This window comes from Athene noctua, chromosome 9, assembly GCF_965140245.1.
Source record: "Athene noctua chromosome 9, bAthNoc1.hap1.1, whole genome shotgun sequence".
Classification (NCBI taxonomy): Eukaryota; Metazoa; Chordata; class Aves; order Strigiformes; family Strigidae; genus Athene; species Athene noctua.
This window is the reverse complement of record NC_134045.1, coordinates 15767429-15786856: the sequence shown is the minus strand read 5'-3', so window position 1 is coordinate 15786856 and position 19428 is coordinate 15767429. Positions and strand designations below refer to the sequence as shown.

The 19428-nt window shown below is 38.0% G+C and overlaps 2 protein-coding genes across 10 annotated transcripts in view; one reads left to right on the top strand and one right to left on the bottom strand.

Moving 5' to 3' along the window:
- Nucleotides 1–18816, top strand: part of CEP89 (centrosomal protein 89) — a 43931-nt gene extending 25115 nt beyond the window's left edge. For all 9 annotated transcript variants that reach the window (XM_074913025.1, XM_074913021.1, XM_074913020.1 and 6 more), the window contains 2 exons: nt 10756–10925; nt 17648–18816. In XM_074913025.1, the coding sequence (XP_074769126.1) occupies nt 10756–10925; nt 17648–17885 (408 nt within the window). In that variant the 3' untranslated portion in view covers nt 17886–18816. The remainder of the gene's footprint in view (nt 1–10755; nt 10926–17647) is intronic.
- On the bottom strand, nt 1705–2466 carry LOC141963634 (E3 ubiquitin-protein ligase RNF182-like). Its single transcript, XM_074913165.1, has one exon. It carries the CDS (start codon nt 2464–2466, stop codon nt 1750–1752), a length of 717 nt encoding a protein of 238 aa, XP_074769266.1. The 3' UTR covers nt 1705–1749.
- Nucleotides 18817–19428: the final 612 nt, after the last annotated feature.

The window sequence follows — 19428 nt, the reverse complement described above, 5'->3', positions numbered from 1 at the left end:
TTAAAATGCATTCATTTTTCTGTAAGGGTGATATAACTACTGGTAATGAGATGTTAACACTATTTCTTATCTTCAGAAAGGGTGCAGTTGCATTGGCTTTTAGCCATCTTCAGCTCTTTCAGCAAGACATGAGATAAGAAATACAAATTATATCATATTAATTAGAGCATACAGTCCTCAGGATATGGGAAGGGAAAAGCTTCTAGCTTGCAGGTTTGAGTGAGGTACAAGTGCCTATAATGTATTCTGTGTTCTCTACTTCTTAGACATAACCAGGGATCTTAAGTTTACCTTTTGATGAACGTGTTGCCCTGTATCTCAGCAGGCACAAGCTCATCCAAAATTACATTACAGGTCAGATGCACTGTGTGTGTGTGTCAGATGATTTCCTGGGGCTTCTTCCACATCACTGCAAATGTTATTTGAGGGGAGGAAGGCAGGCGGGACAGCCCTTCTTCACTGGAAACACACATCACCTACCCTACTGCCAGGGCGTATTCAAAAATCTGGCAGTTCCATTCCCTTTAGGTCACTTCCCTTGGAAGTCAGGCCATTTGTGCTTTGCATATAAAAGTGAATCTGATCTTCTGATCTGGAGTTCTTCCTTTTAATGAATTCTTTTTGAGAAAGTAAATGAACAAAAATCCTGTGGTTTTGGTTTTTCATTGAGAAGTCTCAAATTAAGATCTGGCAGATCTGTTAAACACAGAATCACTGTGAGAGTCTTGAAAGCTAAATACCAAGTTATTGTTAAAATAAAACCCAAAACCATGTTGATTTATATACACAGCTTTATTACATATTTTAAACTGTGCATGTTTAAGGTAGCAAATTAAAAGTGATTCTTTTTATAAATATAGTAATTGCTAACTCCCAAACTAAAAATAGGTAAAGTTTGTTTACAAAGTCATTTACTGTGCAAAAAGTTTTGTAGATTATCAGTACAATCATATGAAATTTAGAAAATAACAGTAGAGCAGTATCAAATAGGTTAAAGACAAATATTCAGAAAAAGAAAATAATTTTTGTGCAGGAACTGTGTTAAGGAAACAAAACGTACGTTGGTATTTTAATTATGAAAACAAATAGGGTTCATTTCTACTTTTATATCAGATATTTTATATTTATGTCCGATAATTTTCCAGACATATTGAATCAAGAAAAATAACTTACATAAAAAGTGTTAGTTGGCCCTTTAAGATTCAACTACAAGCATTTTCATAACTCTTGTAACTCAAAACTCTTTTGAAAAATCTGATTGCAGGGCAGAATATTTAATGCAACTATTTCCCTTTGATATCAGAAAAGATCTGACTCAAATCCGAGCTAGCTTGTAATGGGACTTTTTTTTAACAGGTGATACACAGCATTTCTAAACTCCATCCATTTTTAAAATTAGTGACAATGTACTTGATAAAAAGAGGGAGGGTTTTTTTTCTAAGCAGTAAGCACCCTTCAACTATCTGTTTTATTCACAGTTAATGAGATGGTGGTCTAAAACCATCTGTAACTTCAGGATCAGGTGATAGTAACCACCATCTTTTTAGTAAAAGAAAAAACACAGCATCATGTTGTCAATTTTGCCAGCATTCACACAAGTTATTGTGCTTTAACAAAAATACATATATGTCATATATATGCACTTTTAACAGTCTGTAAAGGTTAAAGTTTGTGATTGTTTTATGGTTCAATTAAAAATTTACCATTCAATTAAAAATTTACCAATTGATAAAACACTGCGTATCAGCTTCATGAAGAGCAGTCACAGATTCCATCGCAGAGGCACTGGCAGAAGCCGTACAAGAGACCTACAGTTAGACTGGAGGGAACAAAACTCACACACACAACACCCAGGGTCACCTTCTGAATCACTAGTAAATAGATCCCGAGAGGGAGGGAACCAAAGTAAAGAAAGCCAAGCAGCCATACCAGTATTCTGGGTACGTGCTTGCACAGCTTTGAAAAGAGATCTTGGTCCAGCTGACTCTGAGAACTTTGCGATACTGACTCAGTGCCATGGTCAGCAGAATAATCTGAGGCAGTACTTTGACTGGGAGTCCTTGGCGAGTCTCTCTGTACTTCTGCAATTGTAATTACTAAGCAGTTTGACAATCCATGGGAAGAACTCAAAGTCAAGTTTTCTGGTGTTAAAACTACTTCTTTACAGTCAGAATTCCATGCTATTTTGTCTTTTAATATGAGCTTGGACATAATGTTTGTATCATCAGGGAGCCCTTCAACTTCACCTTCATGCAACTTTGTCTCATGGCGGCAAAAGGGACAGCTAACACAGGGAGATCTGTCTCCTATATGAAGGATTTTTGTCAGACATCTAGCACAAATTCTGTGAAGACAATCCAAGATTTTGGGTTTACGACTGTGAACAGTAAATATCTGATAACAGATTTTGCACTCCAGTTCGTCATCAGGCACTTTTTCTTCTCCTTCAGTGCAAGTGTTATTCATCTTTAAATTAGGCACACTGTCAAAAAGAAGAAGTCAGATTATAACAAGTTGTTTCATGGATTCTGAATCTCTATTTCATATTAATTTTGTCAGTCATAAGGTTTTAGTAAAAATAGGTAGAAACAACCTTTATACTGAAGATACCTAGCGTCTCCAACTGTAACTCCTCTCATTTTCATGCAATTTTACCAAACAGGCTGGCCTTAATTTTTGTTCTACCATCTTGCTACATAATGCATTTAGAGTACAAAATTGTTATTGGTAAAGAGAAAGCATTAAAAGTTTGGTTTTAATACCACCTGAACATTGAGGAACTGTGCATTTCAGAAGTGCCTGCAACTCTTGCATAACTTACTCCCTCTATTCCTGTAAACCCGTTGCACACACCAGCACATTTGAGTGAAACAAGAGTTGCTTCTTCACCATGTTCCCATCAACTTTAATCTGAATTTAGGGAAAGGTGCTTTGGAGACTGTGGGTTTATTTAAGTGACACTGCACACATGGCTCTTCTGTCCAGAGCTTATTCTACTCTGTTAGAATTTAAAGTTTTCCATTGTGGGCCCCTTGAAAATTTAAGCATTGCTGGTTTTGTAATGCAGCCAGAGAAGAAACTGCTTCCATGGTTCTGTCAGCCTTAAAGATGGACCTTAACCACATGGAGTTTGCCCCTTATTCTCACATCAAGTGAACGTGAATAAAACTCAAGGGAGATATGTAAAGTGCACTTGAGTCTCACTTTTTTCACTGAGATGTCTGAACACCCCAGAACATCCAAGAGACACTTCGCTGTCTTGCTTTCTTATTCTAAGCATATGCCTGGCCTGCTAAAATGTTTTCAGTTTCAGTACATAGTTTCTTTTGGTTAGCTCTGTAAGACTGGAATAGAAAGCATTAGAATTGATTACTTTTTTTTTTCTTCAACCCTGTTTTGGCACTATCCAATCATGTTCCTTCTGGCAGGAAGGGAAGATGGCACTTACTAATTTACATTCCATCCCTGGAGAAGACACAGCCAAGGAAACTACCTATAAAACCCATATAATCTGTATTGCATTTAAAAGTGATATACTGTCAGCAATAATTGTAAGAGTCCTTGAGACATAAAACTTTTTATGATCAAAACAGAATGATACACTTAGATCAGCTTTTGCATCATTGTTATAGGTCCCTTGCACCTGAACTGTTCTATTGCATTAAATATCAAGACAGAACCAGCAAATTACTAAGCATAGAAGAGCTTTATATACAAAAAAAAAAGTAAAATGTATTTCCTTTTTTCTCCCCAACAATTTCAGAATGCAAGGTCAGCACAGCAATTAACTTTATGGTGGGTTGTTTTGTTGGCTTTTTTTTGCATTCAGCGTTTAGAAGACATACTTTGTTCTTAATGCCATATTCATTTTGTCATCATAATACATCCATCTAGCCATGTGATTCTGTTTGGATTGAGGCTTATTCTAAGCAATCATTCAGTACCTACCAAGAACAGGATCCACCCTTCCCAGAATTTTTCTATGACCATTTTCTAACTGTGCCTGGTCTCAATCTTGGATACAGTAATAGACCTAATGAAGCACTGCCACTAATTTCAGGAGGTCCTGGATGTCACTCATTAACATAGAACTTGAGATGGGATGATGATGAGAGTTCTGTCTCTTGAGAAGATGCACAAATTTATTCTTTGAATCATGACCATCACAGAATAGCAGATAATTTTATTTAAACCTCTTCAATTTTATGTCTCTTATAGAGATTGTAATCATAATTGAAAAAAAGGCAGATCTCTGACTCAGAAGATTAGAATAAATAGCAGATTCACTCTTCTGCCCTAATTCTTATCATAGACAAAGGTGCTAGAGGAATAGGGGTTAAAGTAAGTCCCTCCGGCATCTATTCATCCCACCCACTGTTACCATCAATATGGGTGGCTGTGTCCTTCTCCTTACATGCAAACTTTGAGCAAACCCAACCAACCAAAAAACCCCACGGAACTACTTTTTCCAGATTTTTTAATTACCGGGCAGGATAACATCTGATAGAACATGCAACCGTATCTTTGTCCCAAATTACCAAGAAATGCAAGTGCCCAGGTAGTAGAGCATATAATACTGCAACACCTGTTTTCCCTTAATTCCAGGACATGTTCAAGATCTTTCAGACTTTGTGATGTTAGCTGAAGTATACAAAGAATCCCTAAGTGAGTCTTGTAAGTACAGGTTACTATTACGTATACTAGGTAGCTTGTTCCCCAGAGTTAACAGTGTTTGCATAGAAAACAGAAGTTATAGCCAAAATTGAAAGGAAATGCATTCATCTTACTGATAAGGAAACACCACTAGAAACAAGTATTCTTTCCTCCAAGTTTTCTTTTCACACACCTGAGATGGTCTACGTGCACAGGAGACACACACATGCCCCTTACTCTGGCTTCTGTCTGAAACTGCTTCAGTTTTCTTACACCTCTACTCAGTCATGACTGTGAACTTACAGGTAGATTATTTTTGTATGAGTGGCAGAGTACACAAGTACTGCTACAAATCGGAGAAGAGGTGAATATCCCCAGTAACTCCGGCCATGTATCTCAGCCTTTCTGAACCACTCACTTGAGTAGAACCTGTCTTTCCATCATAGCTACAAAGTCATCTGTTCCCAAGATCTCTGTAATGAATCCTGGAAACAAGGTCCTCTTAGGAGCCTAGACAGAACGATGGCACAGTGCCTACCCCGCCAGGCTCTGTGGGGCTTGTTTTGAGCATATGGGGTAGCATCATAAACTTCTCTACTAAAAGTGACTACCTGCTGACCTGTTGCAGTGTATTCACTTTAGAGGTATTCTCTAATGTGCTTTAGAGTTAGCAACAGATCCTGTCTCTATCACAGATTGATTTTTCCTTGCTTCATCTAAATCTCTGTGCTTAGCTTGAGTGATGTCTATGAGGATGACCAGCAGCTAGAAGCCACCTTCGCTCTCCCCAGAAACCTGCTTTCAACTCTGGCATGTGGCTTTTGTCTCAGCCAGTCCTATTTAAACAGTGGATGGGAAACAGAGGAGTGCATTATGTCTGTGTGTTCTCCAAAGAATCAGAAAAGGGAGAGCATGGTTTGCTCTTTCCCCCTCCCTCACAGTCAAAATGGACCTCTGGTTTTCCAGACATAACCTGGGCACATCACTGCAGTACAGTCATATAATGGTGACAAACCCCAAAAGCTAACCAACATCCAAAGCTGCAAAACAGTTAACACCTCTTAAGACTTTTAAGAAATCCCCTGCCTATTTCCAGAGTTGAGCAGAGGCATGAGCCCTTAAACAAAGCTTATATAAATTCTTCTTTTTTTCCCTGTATGCTGTTCTTCAAGGATGATTACTTCAGTTTAAGTTTTGCGTGTTGGTTCCTTAAGCCTTCTAAAAAGAACAAACTGCTCAGAGGTGAAGATCCTAAAGGAAAATTTTTAAGCACAGACAGCAGTTTTATGAACTCAGAGTCTTCTTTAAAAGAAGTGCTTAGGTTCCTCCTAGAATATTTTGGGGGTTTTCAAAGCCAAATAATAAATTTAGATTAACAATTTCTGAATAAGAATGACTAGACTAAGCCCCTCTAAAGTACACTTGGTAGCCAAAATAGATAGTTTGCAGAGAAACTACAATCACCTTAACATTTTATGTAGAAAGTTCCAAATTAATAACTAACCAAAGTTATGAGTTAGATTAACACCTCAGATTTGTCACAACAACAAACTACAATGTCATGTTTTCTACAGCAGGATTTTGCATAATTACAATTCTTAACAGGAATGGAACTGGTTTGGGGTTTTTTGTGTGTGTTTGGGTTTTTGGTTGTGGTTACAACCCTTCAGTTATACAATAACTACAGAAATTTGATATGCTTGCTGCTATCTATGTGCAGTCTCTAAAATAAGACATTGCATGTGACAACTGATCACTGAATTTACATTTTTGTAATGGATTATTTTTTTTTCTAAAGTATTAACCTACCACATCTGAAATCTGCTGGTACCTTCTTGAGGTGGAAGAAACCGCATATATCAGAAAGTTTAGTAAGTTACTTTGATACTAGAGCCTGAGGAGGATAGAAAATTTCTGTTGGGCAGACTACTCATTTCACCTCCAGAGGAAAATGTTAACTGCTTCCAGCTACATGTTATCACCCGCTTCCTGAAAATCGTCATCTCTACCAGTCTGTTTACTGCTCCCTGCTTCTCTTCAGAGAAAACTGATAGTGGTGGCATGTTATGAAGCAATGCAATTAACAGTAAACACTCAGCATTAGCACATTTAAGTACCTTTTAAAACTTCAGGCTAAATCTTCTGAACCTCTTTAGGATAAACCTGCAATTAACCAGAGCAATATTTTCTAAATGTTGCCTTGATGCTACAAGCCCAATATTTGAACTATTCATCTGTCCTACTATTGTAGCAGTGCTCTGTTTCATGAAATTAATAAAACTAAGTCACTTGCTGTGTTGCTCAGAAAATGAAAATTTATCATTGCCAAATCCTCCCTCAGCTCTCAAAAGCTTGCTTTTACTAGGAAAAAACCCAATTGCTTAAAAAGAACTTTCTGGCCTTCCTGGTTATAGAGATACTTAAATTTGACGAGTTCAACCTGCAAGTTCAAAAACCAGGGGGAAGATGAAACAAGTAAACTCAAGCCTTCTCCTGTACTTATGCAAGTTCTGTTCTATATAGGAACAGAATACTTCATCATACCCTTTTTTAGGGTAGGAGGAGAAAATTAAGATGGAAATAGGTTAAAGAAACAGATTAAGATAAGAATAGGTTGAGGAATAGAGTAAGATAAGGAAATATCCTGTATAAAGTGATTTCTGTAGTGAGCTACTGAATTTTAAGATAATTCCTTTAAATTACTTTAAATCTGTTTCACAATATTTGGTCAGTTTGCAAAGTGGTTTATGTTCACTGTGCTCATGAATAAAGTAAGACTCAAGTAATACAAATTTCAATTTCCTGTTCTTGTGTCTATTTTGTATTCTGTCTCAAATACAAAAAAGTTCTGTTTATCTAATACTAGATTATCTTTTGTCCAAGCAGGTCATGTACATGCACAACCATCTCATACCTTTGGACACAAGGTTTCTTCAGCATAAACAGCTTCCCCTTTTAAACTGATTGCCCAACTATCTACCTTTCATGTATGTGCCAGTATCTGTCTGCAAATAAGGAAGCTTATTTACTGTGGCACACTACAGCTGAATATTTTCTTGATTTTCTTGGCTTTTGAATTTAAAAGTTTCCTCATCCTTTTCACAGAGACTGAATAGAGAAACAAACCCTTAACAGACCAGAAATCTAGTGTTTGTGAGGAAATGTTTTTTTCTATTACCACCACAATACTGTTTGACAAAATACCTTCTTTCACTAAAACTTCTGAATATATAGGTTATCACTTTTCATCTGTGACAAGCTAAGTTTACTGGGAAGGTTATGGGTATAAACATCATCCTTGTCTACTACTAAAAAGGGACTTCCCCCGCCCCATACTATGACTTCTTACACAGCCCTGCAGATAACTGTCTATGATCTTAATTAATGTATTTCAGAAGTTCTTAGTTGCCATGGGAGACAACTGGCAATGTTCCATAGCACCCAGGAAAAATTTCATCAGGGTTCCCATTACAGGGCTGTTCTGTCAGGATCAGAATTACACTTTTTATAGAGACGGGGAGACAGTTTTCTTCAGACAGTAGACTTTGATCTCTTTTGGAAGGGACGATACTAATTTTTACTGGTAAAAGGATAGCAGAAAAACAATACATGACTGACAGAAGATAGCTCTGTTGCCTCAACAAGGATCTTGGGTCCCGATCATTACATGTATTGTGGCCAGCAGACTACATTTGCAGAAATAATGTTTTGTTGGCTCTCTGTCCAGAATGCTTCAATTTCCAGTTTGTAATTCAGTGTAAAATAATTATGGTGCCCAAGAGCATACCTTCCTGAAACTACTTTAGAAGAGTGTAAATCATGTTCTTTTCAGTACCAGCTGTTGCATCCACGATCATCTTGGGTAGGCACCCAAGATCTACAAGTAGGTAGGTACACATCTTGGGTGCCTACTCTATACCCGTGATGCCATGACCTTGGGCAGAGAACGCTTTTCACCTCTAGAGGAACATATTACCACTTCCAGCTACACGTTATCACCCGCTTCCTGAAAATAGTAATCTCCACCAGTTTACTGCTACCTGCTTCACTTCAGAGGAAACTGATAGGAGGTTGTCTTGAACAACTCAAAGGTGTTAGCCTGCTGGGAAGGATCTGCAAGTGCCAGCAGCCACGTGTGTTGGAGTGTCTGGAACCAGCCCGACCTGGCCAGGCTCCCGCGGCGAGTACGGAGGGGTCTAGGCACTCTTCACCCATCCTGGTGAAGGTCTGCCGAGGTAGCTTATGCATTATAAGTAGACCTAGTTATAATCAGTCATAGGAGCAAGATCAGAACTACATACCCCTCATATCTAGTTTCATGTCCTAATCATTAGGTCAGAAGATGGTGCACTTTTGCTCTTTGTGCCCCATTGATTTTGTAACTGTTCTGCACGTGACACAGCTTCAGTGGACAAAGGAAGAGCTGGCATGCCAAGCCAACAGAGGCAGCTACGGGATATGCGGGAGCCACAGTCTTGAGCTGTCTCGGGCAGAGGGCAGCTTCACACACAGACCTCCCAGCAGCTGGATGGTCAACAACCACTAGATAAAAAAATAGATTTCACCAATACTACCAATACTATTGGCTGCTTTCCTTATCAGCTTTTTATGTGTTAAAAGGGAGAGGAAGTTCTCTCTAGTCCTCTAAAATAACTATAGGCACTTGCCCTAAAGAAGGAATTTCAGGTTCTGGGTCCAGAGCTGGAGGCAGCATTTACTGACAGAGATGACAGTTCAGCTGTCACCCTGTGCTCTGCGCCTCCTCTAGGCTAGGTCTAAGCAACCCTCTGCTCAAAAGGAACACGTTTACCTTTATCCTACCATGGCATTACAAGTGCAGGCATCTAACTCTGTTTTGAAGACTTCTCCAGGAATCTAAAAAGTTGAGTGATGTAACTGGTTAATTTGCAGCCTTCTAATTCTTTCCTTGGAACTGACAGGGAAAAGCTAGGGGGAAAAAAAAAAATCTATGGAAGTCAGCCTTAAATACGGAATGACTAATGTTCTATGTAAATATTATTTATCACTATCCTATTACCTCCAGAAAATCAAGCTCCAAAACGACATATTTTACAAGAGCTAAAAACAGTCTGTGGAAAGGATTATATATCTTGCAGCACATACCTAAAATGCTCCCCCCTTTTCTTTTCCTCCTGCAAAGGGTGTACTCAAACTTTCAGCTTTGATTTAGGTGAACATGAAACCTTAGTGGGTAACACCTCAGATAAAACTTTATATTAGCAAGACAGAAATAGCAGTGTTTTCAAAGCTTCGCTAAGTAGTTTGCAGTTTTATTAAAGGAGGTGCTTCCATCCCAAAACTGTCCTATAGCCTATATCAAATATCACTTTCTGCAGATACAATAACAGTTTAAGCATTCTGTTTGTAATCATGAGAAAAAAGCTAATATTGGATAATACCCATTGTTTTTGTCAAAAGCAGCATGTAGAAATGTGTAACAATACACAAGCCATATTTTTCAATTCCTCGTGTGCTTATGTAATTTAATGGGGATGTTGTTTCAGAAAGTAAAATCCCTTTGTAAAAAAAGGATTTATTGGTTTTGAGATTAGACCACTACATTTGGTTATTATTGCCAATAAGCAAAAAATCACTTGTGCTTCACTGAACAGAAGGAGCTATTAAGTGAAGCAGCAAGATATATCAAAACATGAAGCCACTCTTCTTCCTCTTAGTATTCAGATAACACAATACACAAACCAGCTAACAGAACACAAACACTTGATAAATAGGACTGTTAGACAAGTGGTAAGCAACACATGCAGTAAAGTGGAGCTTTGCATCTTGGAAAACAAGCCCTTTTTTTGCAGCTAATTCTTTTCACCCGTAAGACAAACATATGGTCTGGTGTTCACTGTGCACACAAGTTTTATAAGCAGAACAAAGTACAAGTGTAATACCTTCAAATTAACAAATAAAGAAAAAGAACATAATGCAACCTACCTGACATATTTAAGCAAGGCAGCACTGATGTAAAGGTTAAACTGCAAATTAGTATCTCTAGCTATTTCTTTTGTTGGCAGTGAGTTGTCCTTATTTCTCCTATAATCACATTTTTCCTATTATCTTTAACCCTTACAGGTGTATAAGAAGAAAGCAGCTGGGAAGCTTGGCGATATCAGTCTCAGGATGACTGAGCGGGAGAAAGAATTTGCCGGGAAGACTGCTCAGTACCAGCAAGAGATGAAGCACCTCCAGCGTCTGCTGCAAGACAAACAGGAAACCCTTGATGAAGTGCTGCAGCAGAATAAGTAAGTCAGTCAGTCGGAGGCAGAAGCAATCCAATTAGATCTGATGGGTAAAAGGGGTGGGGGGAGGCAGCTCCACACAGCCGCAGGCTCTTACTTTTCATCTGAGCCTCACATGGTATATTCCAGGTATCTTTTCTCACGTATCTTTTAGCTATACTGAAAATGCTGAAACACTCCTCTTGGTTCCCAGCTCCAAGAAAGAGCTTTTAAAGGAGGAGTTTATTCTGGATGACTACTGCTGTTCTTAAGAATATCAATCTGAGCCTAGTCTTTGATGGTTTGCGAGGTCTATGTATCATCAAGATATATGTTAATTATTTAATAGCACCTTCTACTAAAGGCTGAACACTTTTACCCTCCCCACTCAACAGTGTTCAGAACAGCAGGAAATCAAAAGAATCTAATAAGTATGCATATGATGGGTTTCCTTTTGAATCTACCTTACTGTTCTGTAAGTGACTTAGATTGGCTACATACAGAATAAAAAGAAGAAAATATCATTTAACAGATTTATACAAGATTATGACTGTCAGTGTTGAAATATTCTTTTAAAATAGAGTCCTTTAAAGGTATTTTTCCCCTCTGGTTGTGGAAAATTTCATAGCACATTCACATTATCAGCATACAGGAAAAGCTTTTTAAAACTGAAGAGAGGTAATTAAGAAATCATTTTGCAAGTCACCTCTGACATTGTGAAATAATAGATTTAAAGGCAATGGAAAAACAGGGCTTGGTATCATCTACCTTTTATCAGCACAGTTCTCCATTACTTTATACAGTAATATTAAAGAAGTATGAGTAACTGGGAATTGTACACTGAACATCCCACTAATCTATAAAATTTGCATGAAAACAATAGTAATTTGACTACTCCACATTTATCTGGAAATAGTGATTTAGGATTTTTAACTAATTAAGTGCCTTTCATACCTCTGGGCTTATGTTACAGTTGTTTACAGTAGAGAACAGCTAGTTAAATTAAGAGGAGTTTTTCAGTGTACAACAGCAAAGTCCCATAATATGGATCATTCAAAAATTTATCTTTCTAGCCCCAAAGTAGGGAAATGAGATGATGTAACACAGCTATGTCATACAATTACACTTTCCATACAGTATACTAAATCACCTTTTCCTCTCCAGTCTGAAGTGACTAATTTTTTCTTCAGTAACCACACAAAATTAATACTTGCAACTAACTTTTAAGCAGCAAGATTTGCACCTGGAACTACAACATAGTAGTCCATTTAACAATATGATGATGAAGAAAAATGGTTTATGGCAACAAGGACAAGATGAACTTCACAAAGAGATGTCTTTCATTGCTGTAGTCTCCTACGTTAATGAACAGTGTAATTGGTGACTGCCTTTCTCTGGTGGTAGTTAAACCTTAAGGGTTTATTAGAGTGTAACATAATCAACACAACTCTGAAAGTAAAAAGTAATTTTTACGTTCATCTTTCAAGCTGTATTTTGGTTCATCTCATCATCCACTATCTTCCTTTAATAACTATTAAAAAAAATCTAGATTAAAATGCCACTGATAAGTTAGCTGAATTCTATACCTATATAAGAATATATATTTATTCTTATAAAACAAAATCAGTAAAACCAACTAACACCATGGCTTATACTGTTCATATAAACTAGTTTTCTCTTGTTCTTTTATGCATCTCAAGTATTGTGGTAATACAGTTTCCCAGGGTAATCCAGATACTTACGTACTCTGTTATGCCTATCTGCCAGAAATTAAACATGTATTTTGGTCAGCTTTGTGTACTTCTGGTTTTATAAGACTTATTACTTTCTCTCTCCCTTCCATCCACACAGTCACAGGAGTAAGGAAGGAAAAATTATTTGTAGTTGAGATGTTGCTAGTCATCTGTAGCTTGGCAACTGAAGTCACTACTGCCAGGACAGTACCAAACATTTACATTTATTTCCACTAGCTTTGTTCATGGAGTAAATTTACAGTCCAGAAAACTGTCTAGCTGATAATGTTTTAATTCAAAATACCTGAATAAACATTAAGGTACAATAAGTATTTTGTATATTGCATTCTCTAATTTCAGTGCTTAAGTAATGAAAATCAAAGTAGTATGTCATATTTTAAGCAAGAAAGCCAGTTTAATTTAAAATTTAGCTGAAGGTATGCTGACTATTTGGATAGCTGATTCTGTATTTTATTAAAGTTACAATTTCTCTTTAAGAAAACTATAAACCAAATTAAACTATTTTAAAGGCACAGACCACAGTCAGTCTAGTCAAAAGAAGCATAAGTGGGTGATCCCAGAAAACTTTTTCATTTTTGTTTCATAATTGTTCAAAAACAATTTCATAATTGCTTTTGCTCTTGAATTTAGTTTTACAGTAGTGAATTTAGGAAATCATAGCAAGTCTTACTTAGCTACTGCCATTAAAGTCTTTATCATAAACGTTTATCGTATCTGTAGGTGGTGGTAAGTTTTCTTGTAAAACAAGGGAAGACACCACTGAGATCTGGAAGCAGCACTGTTCTTTCAGCGAGATGCTGCAGCAGATAAGCAGCCCCGCCAGTAGGACCACAGCAAACCTGACCCGTCACAGGGCAGGACCCTCCTGCCACGGCATGTGAGATGGCACCGATGTGCCCAGAGGTGCACTGCCTGCAGATCACAGCATATTCAGAAGTGATGTTTGTTTAAAACAGTAGCAATATTCATGTGCTTCCTCATTTTCTTCTCTCATCATTCTGTTTTTAACAAGCCTACATCCAAACTAACATGGGCCTCATAAAACATAACAAAGGTGACTTTCCTTTGAAATTTTCTCCCCTTCTGCATCATCTTTCATCTGGTGACAAAAATCAGGGATTGCACTACTTGTGCAACTCCCACTGTGTCCAAGGGGACAGAATTTTTCCACTTGGTTGTCAAACAGAAATGCCTATGTCCTTTCAATAAATAAAAGCTTTTAAAACTTCTGTAGATATGCAGATTTCCTAGAAGCTGCTCTGTAGAGCCTTCTCAGTTACAGCCTTTGCTAGAGAATACTGGAAATTCACAGCAACCTTTTGCCTGAAGCAACTAACAAGAAAGCAGTGTCATTTTCTGTTCTTCAGGCAGGTGATAATCATAATGACATTTGTATTGTTTACAGAGTGATCTTATGAGCCATCACTATCACATACCTTTCCTTAAATGAAATACATCACATGTTCCAGGTATAAACCAAGTTGTTAATGTGGTTCTAGGGTAGAAAACCAGGTTCATAAATGCCTTGTCTAATTTCACGGGACACTTACCTTTATGAGCTTTCTAGGTCACAATGTATTTCATAAGTCTTCTGCAGAGGAACAGTACTTCTAGACAGTACAGCTGCTGTACTGTGGATGTTAACTGCAGGTTTGAAAGCCTCAGTAATGAGCCTCAGACTGTCCTCAGAAGAGGGTCAGCAGTAGAAAAGCTTCGCAGCCATGCACAGGCCAGGGAGAGGAGCTGTCTTACTTGTAAGGTTGACCATGAGAAAACTGTTGATCTTTATGATAAGGATTAAAGTAAACTGCTACAGATTAAATGAAAATTAACTCCAGCAGCCCAGATAAAATTCTTGGAGATTATGGCTGAATTAATTTATTTCTCTGAGGGCAGAAAGCTCTGTCTTTTGTAAAGAAGAATCTGCTTTCAGAATCTATTTCTGTTAACTTTTTCATCCTCAAACATCAGTACAGCATTGGCATTTTGCTTACTCTCAACAAGATATAAAACCTTACATTTTGGCTAGGTTAGGGGTTGAGCGGAATTTTTATTTTTACTTAAGTAACAACAGCCTACATTTATGAGAAACAAACTTAATGCTTTTTGCCTAAAGACATCTGGAAACAGGACACATCTACTACTGAATACGTATCTAGTTTTAAATGCCAAGTGACAAAGACTTGTGTTTGAAGAGGTGAACCAGCTGCTGTGGGCACAATGGAATAACAATGGTTACCTATTCACCTGTGACCTGTATAAGGTAATGTCACAGTGGTCACAGTCAAGGATAATAATGCTTTGCGGAGCTTGAGGGAATTTCTGCTGACATCCCAAAAAAAATCTAAGAGAAGGGTAGAGCACCATTGCCCGGTGAAGCAGGAGCAAGGCAATTTTAGTGTTGAGAAAAAGGTACAGACCATCAGCAGCTATGGTAACTAAGCTGCTATATAAAATACAAGTTCCTAAGACAGCAGGGAGGTTGTGACTAGCAAGAATAAAAGACACCCTTTCCTCAACCTATTCTTCTGTATTTATTTTTAGATTTTGATCAGGTCAGAATTTTAAACCAAACAAAATGCAGAGGCAAAGCTCCCTTGTCTAACTCCAGTTGGATCTTAATTGTCACTTCTTGAACACTTCTTGAAGCTGACAAACAGCTGAACTATAGCAGCAGGACATTCTGCCACGCTGAAAGGCCTTACTGATGACTGCAGCATACCCTGTGCGAGGCCAGGGGCGCCTGCAGCGTGCTGAGTGTGCTGCCCTGACAACAACACGCTTTGACGGCTCATTCCAAAGCGAAGTCAGCCAGCACTTTTACAGTCTGCATCTCTCAGCTCTATTTAAAAATTAATCCTCCAAGAAGCATTCAGATCCACCACTACTTCTGAAGGCATCTGTTTCCTTGCTATTGAAGTAATTTTAACCACATGGATACTTTTAAAACTAATCTCTTTGAACTGTTTTTTCTAAAATCGATGCAGTTGCCATTGAACTGAATGTATGGACTGAAAATGAGCATCCCATTTCTCAAGCATGCCAACAGCATTAAACTACAATTCGGAACTCTCTGACTGTCAGTTTCCTCTTCTAATTTCCAATTTTCTCTGCCTCAAGCTCATACAACCATTAACAATGAAACAATTTGTTAAAAAAAGTCTTGGTTTTAGAAATTCACAGATGAAATAAAGCCCAAGTAACATTCTGCACTACCGTAAGTGTAAATCAGATTAAGTTCTTGTGTATTAATAGTAGAACATAAGAGTGCTGTGTACACTGCATGCAAACTCTCATCAGAGAGAGGCAGCAACAGAGAGCAGGAGCTTGTCCCTATCACGATATAAAAGGTCATTTAAAAATAAAACAAGATGCTGAAAATGTTCTAAGATCACAATACAAAGGGCCACAGTCAACCAATGGGTGAAACTCCAGACTTCTTGGGGGAGCTAAGTCATGTAATTTTACTCTTGGTGCCTCACATGCCCCAAAATGTAAGCTGAGGATAATGATAATTGCCATTGTAAAGTACTTTGAAGCATATACTGAGCAACTAGTATTACTAGACACTCTTACCACTGGCTCAAGGAGAAATATACTTTGTGAGAAAAAAAGTCCTCTACAGTTTTGGTGTTATAAAAATGAGAGCTTGCTTCTCAATGGCTTTTTAGAGACTTGGCAGAAATGGAAAGGTCCAACTCATTAATGTGGCTTCTTATGTTCTTGGGCAGAGGCCTGGGCTACTCTCAGCAACTGTACTGCTTTCACCTGCCTTCCTTGGCTTTAATTCTATTCTTAATGGTTAACGATTGCCTCCACCACCAAAAGTTCATTCCAGGCAATATATACAAGGATAATCTTAAGACCTTCTCAGTAAGGCTTTTTTTTAATTTTCCATCTATATATCCAGTCATAAGGTGAAACACAAAATGAGCTAGTACTATGTCTGGGCCACTTCTTACCACTTTCTTCTCAGTGTTACTGATCACAAAGAGCTCCGTAAGAAGTACCAATTATATATTTCTACCATACACCTTTTGCCAGAAACATAGCCTGACAGCATTTAATCTTAACACATTTATGTTTTGCATTGATTTGCTTCTCATTTTTAGAACCTAGTATTCAGGACAATTCGCTCTGTCAAGTGCTTCAGGCAGTGACTTGAAGTGACCGTGTTAGAGAAGTCTATACCATTAAGATTTGTGTGTTCATTTTCTATGGAATAATTTTCCTTTCCACTTCAAATGATCTTGGTTTTCTGATTATTTTGTATTTTGACATATACTAGAAGCAAGTCAGAGAAAACCCAAGAGCTTAACCTTGACCAAATATAACCTACTAAAAAGTCTGTGGCTGGAATATACTGCATTATTAAATCATGTTAGCTGCCATGTTTGAAAAGTAACTTTCTTCTCGAGAAAAACATTAAATAATTCATTCATTTATGCTTGGGCAGTCAGAGAAAATGGCCCATGAGGTTATAATGCTTTGAGGACTGTCCTTCACTATCTTTGCTCCCCATCCCCCTGCCCAAAAAAACCCGAAGTTTACACCACTTCTGCTTGAGCTCCACGAGGAGGCATTAGCTGAGCGAAGTCTGACACTCGGTTTGATCAGGCATTTTGAGCCCGGGCGTGGGAAGATGTGGAACTCCCGGGACCTGGCAGCAGGGGCACACGTTACAGACATACCTGCTGCAGGAGGCAGAGCAGTCACAACCCATCCCGAATCAGTGGGCAGTGGCAGTCACAACGCTTGGATCTCACAGGCACCGCTCTTCTGTGCGGACTTAATCTCATTTACTACACGGGTCCAAATCTTTTTTTTCTCTTACACTTAGTGGGCTTTTTGAAAAACAAAAGAGGAATGAATTTCAATCGGATAATTTCAAGCATCTAAATAACATGCAGTTTATAATTTAGTTGTCCACATTAACTACATACTGCTGAAAAGTGTTTTTAAAATTAGGATTTATCTTTGTTTTTTTTCTAGGAAAGTGGAAGGGGAACTTGAAATCATTTGGGAAGCAACATCTAAAGAAAACAGGAGAATGAGAGAACTCTTACATAAATCCCTGAGGAAGAACGACATGTGGGATACTCTCTCAGTTCATGAGCCACACTTAGATGAAAGCCCTCAGATGGACCTAGTTTACGGACATGATTTTAGCTACTGTGATGTGAAACCTTCATTCCCTACTACAAATGAAATTCAACAAGAATCTCAGTGATAAGAGTAAAACCACATTACACATCTCATCCAAGAAAAAGAACTCTTTGCCTGAATTTGACTTTTTCAACAACACAAGATGGAACATTTACCCTCTGAAAAACTACTGAGTTATTATTATAATCAAAATGACAATAGCATATTCTCCAGCTGTACTGTCAATAACGTAAATCTAACCTAAAACATGTCTTTTGGTTTTTTGAAGAAAAGGCTATTCCTTAAGGCAAAACATGGTACAGCTCTAAGTTAACACTAAGTGACAAGTATCCAATGAATAAGATAAACAACTCGTAAGCCTGGCATTCTATCACAGACACATATCTTGCCACAAAACAAGTGAACAGCAAGACAGAAAGCCTCCAATACGTTAAATAACGTGTCTGTATTATATATATTTTAATTAAAATGACAAATGTCCATAAGTTCTCCCCAAATCACCACATATAGACGGAATATGGTCAAAGTTGAAAAAGTGTTGTCTGTTCTCATTGCTGGTGATGAAACATCTTGACTTCCCAAGATGCAAGGATGTCCTCATGCCAGACTGTCTGACAAAAATCTTGTCATCTCAAAGACAGAGAAAAATTTGCCTGTGAAGCAGACACAACAGACACATCTGACTGGTGGTACCTGAACACTGTCCACTAAGTAGATTTACAGGAGCCCAGGCAAGAGTAGGTTACCTACCATAGTTTTGGCAAGGGGATGAGATGCCAGCAGAGGATGCACCCCTCCTCCAGACCGTTTTGTTCATCCCACTTCAGATGCCACTTTTTTTCCCCAGAAGCATTATCTGCAGCAGTGCCAACCTTTACTTTACTATGATGCATTTGTCTTATCTTTCATAATTGTTGATTTTTCAGTATCGCACATAAGCGTTGTAATAGTACATATTGGTAATGAAGTGACTTTATTTTGGAATTACATATAACTTGTTGGATCAGCTTTCTGCTTTTGCTTCATTTCTATAACAAAACCTCAATAGTACCAAAAACTGTAACAATACAAAAAATCCTGCAACTATCATAAGTTGTATAATACTAGAAATAATGAAGAATCTCTTTGGCTTTGATCAAAGTTAACAGAGTTATATACACCCAAGATAAACACCAAAAAGAACACACACTGTTCATGTCTAGAAAGCTTCCTATTTCCTGAGGTGTTTTCCTTCAGGGTAAGGCCATGACTCAGCAGCAGAGTGTTATTTAGGAGAGGGTGGGGAGGGCACCTCCTATCACACCACGATTTTCAGTGTTGTGTATGTGTACTGTTTTTAAAGCCACCTTCCACAATACAGCAGAAAGCCAAAGACTCTACAGACTACTTGCACAATCTCCGTGCACTCAGATACCACCCTGATGAGAGACAAAACATCAAAGTAGCAAAGTCAAATACATACAAGTTCTACCATCAGTGGTATTTTAATACGTACTTTCATTACTTTCCTTTTCTGGGAATGAAACAAGTGCAGCAGCCTTACCAGCTCATCAAGATAAAACTTCAACATGACCCATTAAGACTGACTAACAAAACTAGCACTATTA

Coding starts and splice junctions, on each gene's coding strand:
- LOC141963634 (XM_074913165.1), bottom strand. CDS start 2,466: ATGAATAACACTTGCACTGAAGGAGAAGAAAAAGTGCCTGATGACGAA.